Raw genomic sequence first — 9,567 nt, 5'->3', positions numbered from 1 at the left:
AGTTATGAGTATACTAATTATGTTTAGATAAACTATCTTTAGGCTAAAATAAATATTTAAACTACTTTATTTTAACTTATAATCTCAACATCTGATGTAAAGTTGAAAACTAGAGTTCGGCCAAACCAAACAGAACCATAAGAAAAGAAAATATAGTAAATTGCATAGTAGTCCTCTTTGTAATATCACTAGTTTCCAGACCCACCCTCAAAACGCACACAAATTCCATCGCCTCGTCATCCGCTACAGGGGGTCCACCTGCCAGTGACCCACTAACACTTTTAGTGTCTAGACGACTTTTTAAATTGGGGATTATGAGAAGCAATTTGTAAATTATAGATTATAAAAAGTTTTTAATTGTGATTCTTAAAATACTGAGAGAAACCAATTTTTTAATTCTTACAATTTAATAAGTGAATTGTAAAAAATTATGATAAGAACTAGTATATGTTTATTTTAATTTCGGATTGTAGAAGCTCACAGCCACGATTCAAAAACAAAACAATGCCCTTCCCCTCCCTCCGCCGAAACGATAACTCCTGCACGCACAGCTCCGTCTCTCTCTCCACCTACCATGCCGCGCCGCCTCGGCTGCGCCGCCGCCACCGCAACCCTCTTTGCCGCCGATAGCCACCGCCCCGTCATCGCCGTCTTTCCCTTCCTCTTCCTCTTCACTCTCACCTAACCAACCACCCCCTCAGAGTCATACTGTCATAGTTCCTCGAGCCAGTCTCGCGCGCCCGCCACCTGCTCGACGGGATCGGATCTCGTCCCGCTATGAGCCAGGATCCCAGGGGCAGCGCAGCGGGCGCGGTCGTCGACGCGCTCTCGCTGGACCTGCTCACCCACGCGCTGTCCGGGGTGCGCGACCCGCGGGACCGCAAGTCGTGCCGCCTCGTCAGCCGCGCGTTCGCGCGCGCCGAGGCCGCGTCCCGGCGCTCCGCCCGCCCACTCCGCCGTGAGGCGCTGCCGTGGGTCCTGCGCGCGTTCCCGGCGCTCCAGGCACTCGACCTCTCCGCGTGCGCCGGCCTCGACGACGCCTCCCTCGCCGCCGCTCTGTCCGCCGCCGCCGAGCTGGGGATGCCCATCCGGCGCGTGAGCCTCGCGCGGGCAAGCGGGGTCGGGTGGCGCGGGCTCGAGGTCCTGGTGGCGGCGTGCCCGCGGCTGGAAGCCGTGGACCTGTCCCACTGCGTCGCGGCCGGGGACAGGGAGATGGCGGCGGTGGCCGCCGCGGCGGGGCTCAGGGAGCTGGCACTGGACAAGTGCCTCGCCGTGACGGACATGGGTCTCGCCAAGGTGGCCGTAGGGTGCCCGGGGCTCGAGAGGCTCAGCGTCAAGTGGTGCCGCGAGATCTCCGACATCGGCGTTGAGCTGCTCGCCAAGAAGTGCCGCGAGCTGCGGAGCGTTGATATCTCTTACCTCAAGGTAGCATTCTCAATCTCAATGTGTATTTGGCCATTTGACTATTTTGTTAGTAATAAGAGTAGGAGTAGGAAAGATCTTGAGCCTGATTTGATCGATGTAATTGAAAGTGAATCTTGGAACTGTAAATTTTGACCTGAATGAGTGAGAAAGGTTGCATTGTTTGTAAGATGCTATTTTCTTTAGAAGTCATGATACTTCTTAGTGTTTGGGCTAGCTTCCTTGCGAATATTTCATGCATTTTTGCATGTGTGAATGGAATGAGCTGGAAAGGGCAAACCTTTGTGCATTTCCTTGTTGCTACAGTGTTTGTTAAAAATTGTATCCTTCTTAGAAATGGAAAATGATGCCCCGCAAGAATGTTTTAGCTTGAGGCAATGTGGTTAGAGTTTTCTGTGATCTGAAATGCTTAGCATCTTGATATTGCTTGCTCAGTGTTTTCAATGCATTTTGGTTTGCGATGTTAGAACATGAAAATTCAGTAGTACTTCCTTGGGATTGACTTGGGTTGTATCTGGGAACTTGGTGCACCATAGACTAAATTTCACTTAACTAGCGTACGGTTCACTTGCCCATTTGAATACACAGACATGTTGTCCCTGCTATCTGGTTTACAATGTATACGTAATGGGGCTCGACAATTCTGATTGTTTCTTATTAAAAATCCAAGAATGCTGAATTCTCTCTCTTGTTTTTCCAAGGTGAGCAATGAATCCCTTAGATCACTCTCCACTCTTGAGAAGCTAGAGGACCTAGCAATGGTCAGCTGCTTGTTTATAGATGATGATGGCCTACAAATGCTAAGCGCAGGCAACTCGCTGCAGGTAATCACCTTGCAAGGATGCAGACCTTGTATGGATTCATTTTGTACACTATGGTGTCAACTTTTCTTCGAAACTTTGGTACTTATTAGATTTTCAACTCTATCTGTTCCAGAGTATTGATGTATCAAGGTGTGATCATGTGACTTCCCAGGGCTTAGCTTCACTCATAGACGGTCAAAGTTTTCTCCAAAAAATACATGCTGGACACAGTTTGCATGTGAGTGGAGTTCCTTTTCTCTTTGCTTTATGGAAACAAAGGATGAAAATCTCTTATTTGATTTAAAGGATGAAACTATCTTATTTGATTTAAGGAAAAAGAACAAGTAGATTTCCCACTTCAAGTGGTTGTTCACCCTCTGCTTTAAACTTACAGGAGATAGAGACTTGCTTCCTGTCCAAGTTATTAACAATAAAGGAAACTTTGACTGTATTGAGACTCGATGGCCTTGACATCTTTGCCTCTAGTCTACTGGCTCTTGGTGATAGCTGCAAGAGTTTGGTGGAGATTGGCCTTAGCAAATGCCATGGCATTACAGATGATGGGATTGCATCACTTGTAGCTCACTGCAACTACCTAAGGACTATTGACCTCACATGCTGCCATCTCCTTACGGATGATGCCCTTGCTGCAATCGCCGAGAACTGTAGAATGGTTGAGTGCCTCAGGTTGGAGTCCTGCCCTTTTGTAAGTGAGAAGGGGCTAGAGCGAATCGCAACCCTCTGCTCCCATCTTAAGGAGATAGACCTCACTGATTGCCGTATTAATGATGCAGGTAACTGAAAGATACCAATCTCTTCTGTTTTTATTTTCCTATAAAAGTTCATCCTTATATTGGAGCTTCAATGTTTGAGATCCCACATTTTCAGCTTTGCAGCACTTGGCGAGGTGCTCGGAACTGCTAGTCTTGAAGCTTGGCCTCTGCTCAAGTATTTCCGACAAAGGCCTTGCTTATATTAGTTCAAACTGTGGAAAACTCGTGGAGCTTGATCTATATCGGTAATTGATGTTTATATATATGGTTTCGTAACTACTTCTTGGATAACCATTGATCTCCAAGATTAAAGTGCGCGTGTTTCTCTTCTCACAGTTGCAGTGCTGTTACTGATGATGGACTAGCAGATTTATCTCGTGGCTGCAAGAAGATTAGGATGCTAAACCTACGCTATTGCGCCCAAATCACTGATGTTGGTTTGAAGCATCTAAGCTCCCTGGAGGAGCTCACAAACCTTGAGCTGAGATGCCTAGTGCGTATCACGGGCATTGGAATCAGCTCTATTGCCATTGGTTGCACTAGCCTGGTAGAACTGGACTTGAAGCGCTGTTATTCGATTGATGACACTAGCCTCTGGGCTGTTGCGAGATACTCCCAAAACCTCAGACAAGTGAATCACTCAGCAACTTTTGGCTTCTCTGTGTCAGCTGCGGAGCTGCAGGAACCTGATATCCCGTTTGTTTGTTTGTTTGCAGCTTGATATATCGTACTGCCAAGTCACAGGCTTGGGCCTGTGCCATCTGCTGAGCTCCCTGAGGTGCCTTCAGGACGTGAAGATGGTTCACCTCTCCTGGGTCTCCATTGAAGGGTTCGAGATGGCGCTGTGGGTTGCCTGCGGGAGGCTGAAGAAGCTGAAGATGCTGGGCGGGCTGAAGTCCGTGCTCTCCCCCGAGCTGCTCCAGATGCTGCAGGCCTGTGGCTGCCGCGTCCGGTGGATCGACAAGCCCCTCGTCTACAAGGGTTGAGCTTGTGAAGGGTCGGAGAATCAATCAGGCGAACAGTCATCCTTCGGATCAGAGGAGGAAGATGATCGGCAACGGGGGCCAGCTTCTTCTTCCATGCGCCAAGAAACCAAGACCATGTAGCAGATGCTCTATGAGATGAAAGTGCTTATAGTTGTGACCACAACACTTGTCCTGCTATGCAATGCGCAAAACTTACCGTAGATTGTCCATGTTGAAACATCATCTGTAGCCTACCTCACTTAAAATTGTGCAGACTACTACACAGCCAAAAATAACACCAGTCATTGCAGCAAGTCTCAGCAACAGATGCTGATAATTGAGCTCTTCCTGTGATGGCTGCCACTATCCTATGCAACTAATTTTGGTTCTAGTCTGAAGCCATGAAGTCATAAACCATATCCCGTGACATGTACAATACGGATGCTGCCTATCAATATTTTCCTCTTCTTTTTTTGGTTCAGTTAGCCCAACCGATCATCGGTGTCATCGTCGTCATCCTCTCCAAGCTTCTCGATCACCATCTCCATTGTCTCGATGTACCGTGGCATGTAATGGTCTCTGATCATGGACCTTGCCAGCCGGATCCTACCGTACATGCTGCGAGGGGTCTCATAGATGGCAACTGCCTCATCCTGGTGGCGTTGCTCACCGGTGCTCGGCTCTTCCTCTGCTGGCAACACAACCATGTGCATGATTCTTCCGGGAGGGTATAGCTGGCGAGAGGTGGCCGACGACGATCGCAAGGCTTTCAGAAGCTGCTCCATGTGTTCGTGATCCGTTGCTTTCTCCTCCTGGTCAGTTTCCTCACTATCTGATCTGTGATGGTCAAACTGCTTAGGAGAGCATGAGGCTGGTTCTCCTGACGTTGGCTTGTCAGTGTTTTGATCAGTTCCAGCATAGGTTGACATCAGTGCTGCAATGCCCTGATTGGGGTTCACCAAAGACTCCAGAGTTTGCCTGTTTGCAGCAACACATGACCGGCCAGACGGTGCAGAGTGTTGCTTCACAGCGGCACGCGCGTCCGCTGAAAGCTTTGGCTCATCCTGGGATGGCAAGAGGAATCAACTCAGCGCATGAGAAATGACAATGATGAAAAATGTCTTATTGAGCCTGGCTGCACCAATAATGCAACAATTTGTTCAAAGAACGTGGTGCTTGAACGAATATATTTGTCATACCATAGAAGTGTGAGACAGAAGCATATTGATGTCTGCAACCTTGGAACCTGGACCGGATATAAAAGGAATGTGAGATCGCATGAAACTCACGGAGCGATTTACAAACCCTAAGATTCTTGTCCTCTGAATTTGTTCCCGGAGATCTGGAGCCCATGATGATGCCATAACCTGCAAAGGTTTGACAATAACTGCCATGGAATGCTTCAACACTTTTAAATATACTTCTAGACATCACTACTTGGAATTTGGTGGCCATGAGATACCTCTGTGCGAAGGTTGGCGGCTGAAGCTTTGCCAAAAGATGGCACCAGGTCATTTTTGTTGACAACAGTGGTAACAAATTCTTTGCCCGACTCAGCCAAGTCCCAGGTCATGCAAGCAGCTGGACAGCAGCACTTCTAACTATTAGAATGCTTATTGCGGTAACCAGAGGAAACATTGGATACAAGGGTTAAGATAGGGCAAATCATCTTCTAATCCCGGGCTTCTCCTATAGACTAGAGGCTCTGCTCGATGCCAAGGGCAGATCATCCTCTAATCGTCGGGCTTCTCTCGCCGAGAAGAGGCTCTGATCTAACTATCTGGGCAAAAGTCCTTTTTGAATTCTTCTTGCTTGATTCCTATTACAAACTAGACTCCTCTTTATATAGAGGCTAAAGACTCCAAAACATGAAAAGTTCTATCTATAGAGAGATTAACAATAAAAGAAAGGCACTAATCTGTTGATTGTTTTCCATAACATTCCTTACCTAATACTAACCAACTAGATAATTTGCCTAAACTAACTTGACTCTTTCCATAACAATGCTATGCTTCTCGCAACAGGTATTTATATGGCACATCTTGCAACGAAAAAAGGAATGATGTCTTTGTCATGGAAATTTATGCTTGCTGCTACCAAATAAACGATAGACTCTATTGTCGTATTGTGGGCATTACTTGCTTCATTTCACAATACTTTTTTAGTTATTTTGCCTTCCAATATTAGGAAATTATATCAATGTAAAGTGTTGCCATCAATCCGCAGCAGTGAAGTGTGCCATCATTAGTAAAATAGCATGCCATAATTTTTTCTTGATATTCATGTGTTCAATGGTCAAATTTTAGTTTCTACTTGAATACAGTACCTGGTCCAAAGGCAATACATGAGGATGATGATAACTTATTGTTCTCACGTAGCATGTATGTTAAGATCGCCGCAATACCAGCTCCCATTGAATGCCCAATGATCTAAAATGAAATTAAAATGGTACGATTTCGTTAGCCAGAAAAAAGTTCGATTCAACAAACTAGTCAACATTGCTTTAGATTCACATGTGTTACTTTGTTGTTAACTTATTCCCATATTGATCGCTTAAGAGGGTATCACTCGTACTAGGTTCACTGAGTAGGGTCTTGGAAACTAAACCACCTGACTACAAAGGGATTATTTTTCTCTGTTAACCAAAATAGACCAAGAATTGCTGTAAACTACTATTATCATAATACCATGTGTTGTTTTGCAAAAAGATAAAAAAAAATCAAACCCCATGTGTGTCTTCTGCAATGTACTTATTTATTTCCTGGCATCACGAGAAATGGGATGCACGCTTGAAGAGGGTCAAAAAAGTTTGACAAATTACCTTAACTCTGTAATCTGGGAATTGCTCGACTGCTCTGCTGAGGCAGGGAATGGCCTGATCTGCAATCCAACGAGCCGCTGCAGCCATTCCACAATGCGCATGTCCAACCACCAAGTTGGATTTACGGCCTTCTTGTAACACGGAATGATGGAATGGAACCTCTGCAGCAGTTGCTGCTGTCAGCCGATCCTTAGCGCTGGTCGCACCCCGAATGAAAAGGAGGAAGCATTTGGTGCTTTCATCGCGGACAACAGTGAATGCAGGCTTCATAAGCTGAATGGAATCACAATATTCTATTAAGGTATCTCCATTTGCAATCTGTGCTGAAAAAAGCATCAAAATGACTCAGGGTGATACATACCCTTGCCTTAGACTTCCTTATGAGAATATCATTCTGGCCATACCCACCAAACTCTAGAAACACTTCATATGGTTTCTTTGAGAAGAAGATGCAGAGCCTCAGGTATCTGAGAAGTCCAATCAGCTCCTGCCTTACTCCAGGACCGTCCAGGGGCACACAATTGCTACCAGTGAACTCATGCTGCAGATTGCCCTGAATACAATCATTCATGAGAGAAAACGTATTCAATACTTTGAAAAGTTCACAAGGGAACCTAGCTTTGTTCAGTTCTTCAGAGCTGTTAATTCAACATGTTAGCTGACAAAATATGTTTTGTTTGGCATCAAATACCTCGAAAATAACCGCAACAGAAGCTAGATGTTCCTACAGGAATCATTATACCATGCACCACTTAGCAACTTTTTCAGTGCTACATTAAGAAAATGCATTAACTCATCATGCGTTGATCAATCTCAGAAATTAGGAACACAACCCTTCAACAATGAACCTTTAACCTTTTAGGATGCCAATTTGTTCTTTCAAATAAAAAGATTCTCTGACGAGAAAGACATGTCAAGGCCAGCCATCACCAAGATGGACCACCTTTCTCAGTTCCCAGCTCCCCTTTTACCATGAAAGGCCTCATGCATTGATCAAATCCCAAAGGTATTCTAAACAAATTAACCAAACCTGAAGTCTCGGCCCCCAAAAACCAGAAAAAGGAGAGAAATTGCAGCAGAGCAGAGCAAGATGAAAACTCCTGCTACTCTATTACATCCTAAATTCAGAAATCACGCCAAAAAGATCTAATCTTTTTCTCCATTTGATCTTTTTCTCGGCACACACAAGAACTTGCAGGAACAATTAAGCATGTTTTACACCCAAGATCATTTCTTTTTTCTTCTTCATGGTTTGTAAGCAGAGCCGGCACTGCAATACGAGCACGAACGCACGCGTCGGTGTGGTCGTATGGTGCGGTGATCACCTGGATGCGCATGTAGTGGTTGATCCCGAAGGCGATGTCCCCAAGCGGCCACTTGCCCAGCGTCTCCGCGTACGCAAACCCCGCCGTCCTCGCCGCCACCGCCACCGCCTCCCTCCAGCTCGCCGGCGCCCTCTCCGGCCACCTCTCCCCCCGGTTCTTGGCCTCCTTCTCCTCCTCCCGCCGCCGCCGCCGCCTCACCACCTCCGCCTCGGACAACGCGCCGTCGACGGACGACGAGGAGAGCCGCCCAGAGAGCACGAGGTAGACCAGCGCCGCCGTTCCCGCCGCCGACGCCACCCCCTTCGCCGCCCCCATTCTGCGATCGACGGCAATGCGCGCCGGGAGGCGGGACGCCTAAAAGTGGGAGGAGTTTAAGGACGGATGGACCGAATTGCCCCTCATTGCCAAGTTTACGAAAATTGATTTTGTGATACGTAATAGGAATCGGATATCGGACTTAGTCGTCATATCATGTAAATTCATGTCCTATTTTTTAGTATTTTTTCTTGATTACACAGATGATATATATGAATACACCACTACACATGACTCTCTCGTGATAGATTTTTTTATCACACATCTATAAATAAACTTGCTAAAAATATTTGATTTTTTTGATGTTGTTTATCACTTTTGTTCGTATACTTGTTTTTTATCTTTCGGCGAAGAGCATATACTTGCCTGATCTCTCCGGTTTTAATTCAATGGTTGTTCACTCAATATCTCGCACAATTTCTCTTACCTTTCGAGCTTTCGGTACAAATATGAATCAAGTTCACCAATAAACTAGTACGAAATAAAAACAGAATAAATTCTCGAAAAAGAAACTGGTACCCCAGGGCCCTACCCATGATATAGTCATGATTCTTACTTTTGTACTTCATCCAAACTAACCTCATGCACACTTTTTTGCTGCAAATAACCCTTGCATTAGATATTGTGCAAGCTGAATTGAAAACACACTGATTTTAAAAAATCAAACTTAGAAAATGATCGTTTGTGCCAAACGCATAGAGACCATGCTATACAATAAATCGTATCACCTTGCATGCTTTTCTCTTCTTTTTTTGAGCAAAGGGCGTTTTCGGGAATCCCATGGCAGGGTATCACTGCAGGATGCCAATGCTATGCTTTGCGAATTGGATATTCCACTGGTACGAGTCTGAAGATCCCTGCTGCTGCATGTTTCTGCTGCGCATGTTCAGGGACACCACTAAGGGTGGCAAGGGATAGCTGGAGTGAGAAGTCATTTGTCCCAAACTCAAGATTTCAAATTTGACTCGGTTTTAAAATTCTTATCAGATGTAAAATTATTTTCGGCCGCTACTGAAATCCAATGGTGACATGAGCCGCCGGCCGCAGGTGAGGAGGAGCCAGGGAGGGAGAGGCACCGCACATGAGCCGCAAAAGGAGAGGGGGAGGAATGGCCACCCCACACTCGACCCGAAATCGGGACAT

The 9,567-nt window shown here is 45.9% G+C and overlaps 2 protein-coding genes across 2 annotated transcripts; one reads left to right on the top strand and one right to left on the bottom strand.

The window, feature by feature from the left end:
- Positions 1 to 484: 484 nt before the first annotated feature.
- Positions 485 to 4,382, top strand: LOC133887159 (F-box/LRR-repeat protein 3-like). Its single transcript, XM_062327102.1, has 7 exons — positions 485 to 1,425; positions 2,124 to 2,246; positions 2,359 to 2,463; positions 2,620 to 3,019; positions 3,114 to 3,243; positions 3,335 to 3,629; positions 3,715 to 4,382. Exons 1-7 carry the CDS (start codon positions 778 to 780, stop codon positions 3,982 to 3,984), a joined length of 1,971 nt encoding a protein of 656 aa, XP_062183086.1. The 5' UTR covers positions 485 to 777; the 3' UTR covers positions 3,985 to 4,382.
- On the bottom strand, positions 4,310 to 8,424 carry LOC133887160 (uncharacterized). Its single transcript, XM_062327103.1, has 7 exons — positions 8,110 to 8,424; positions 7,146 to 7,337; positions 6,785 to 7,057; positions 6,290 to 6,392; positions 5,426 to 5,544; positions 5,163 to 5,330; positions 4,310 to 5,027 (listed from the first exon to the last, which is right to left on the bottom strand). The coding sequence occupies exons 1-7, from the start codon at positions 8,422 to 8,424 to the stop codon at positions 4,446 to 4,448; spliced, it is 1,752 nt and encodes a 583-aa protein (XP_062183087.1). The 3' UTR covers positions 4,310 to 4,445.
- Between the last annotated feature and the right edge of the window lie 1,143 nt (positions 8,425 to 9,567).

This window comes from Phragmites australis, chromosome 12 (assembly GCF_958298935.1).
Source record: "Phragmites australis chromosome 12, lpPhrAust1.1, whole genome shotgun sequence".
Classification (NCBI taxonomy): domain Eukaryota; kingdom Viridiplantae; phylum Streptophyta; class Magnoliopsida; order Poales; family Poaceae; genus Phragmites; species Phragmites australis.
Note: the sequence above shows the minus strand (reverse complement) of the source record. Positions and strands in the feature narration are given on the sequence as shown.

Excerpts from the sequence above, each read along its gene's own strand:
- LOC133887159 (XM_062327102.1), top strand. The coding sequence starts at position 778 with ATGAGCCAGGATCCCAGGGGCAGCGCAGCGGGCGCGGTCGTCGACGCG. Across the intron at positions 1,426-2,123 it reads TTGATATCTCTTACCTCAAG|GTGAGCAATGAATCCCTTAG; the intron begins GTAGCATTCTCA and ends TGTTTTTCCAAG. Across the intron at positions 3,020-3,113 it reads TTGCCGTATTAATGATGCAG|CTTTGCAGCACTTGGCGAGG; the intron begins GTAACTGAAAGA and ends CCACATTTTCAG.
- LOC133887160 (XM_062327103.1), bottom strand. The coding sequence starts at position 8,424 with ATGGGGGCGGCGAAGGGGGTGGCGTCGGCGGCGGGAACGGCGGCGCTG. Across the intron at positions 6,393-6,784 it reads TCCCAGATTACAGAGTTAAG|ATCATTGGGCATTCAATGGG; the intron begins GTAATTTGTCAA and ends ATTTCATTTTAG. Across the intron at positions 5,545-6,289 it reads ATGTATTGCCTTTGGACCAG|CTGCTTGCATGACCTGGGAC; the intron begins GTACTGTATTCA and ends GCTGCTGTCCAG.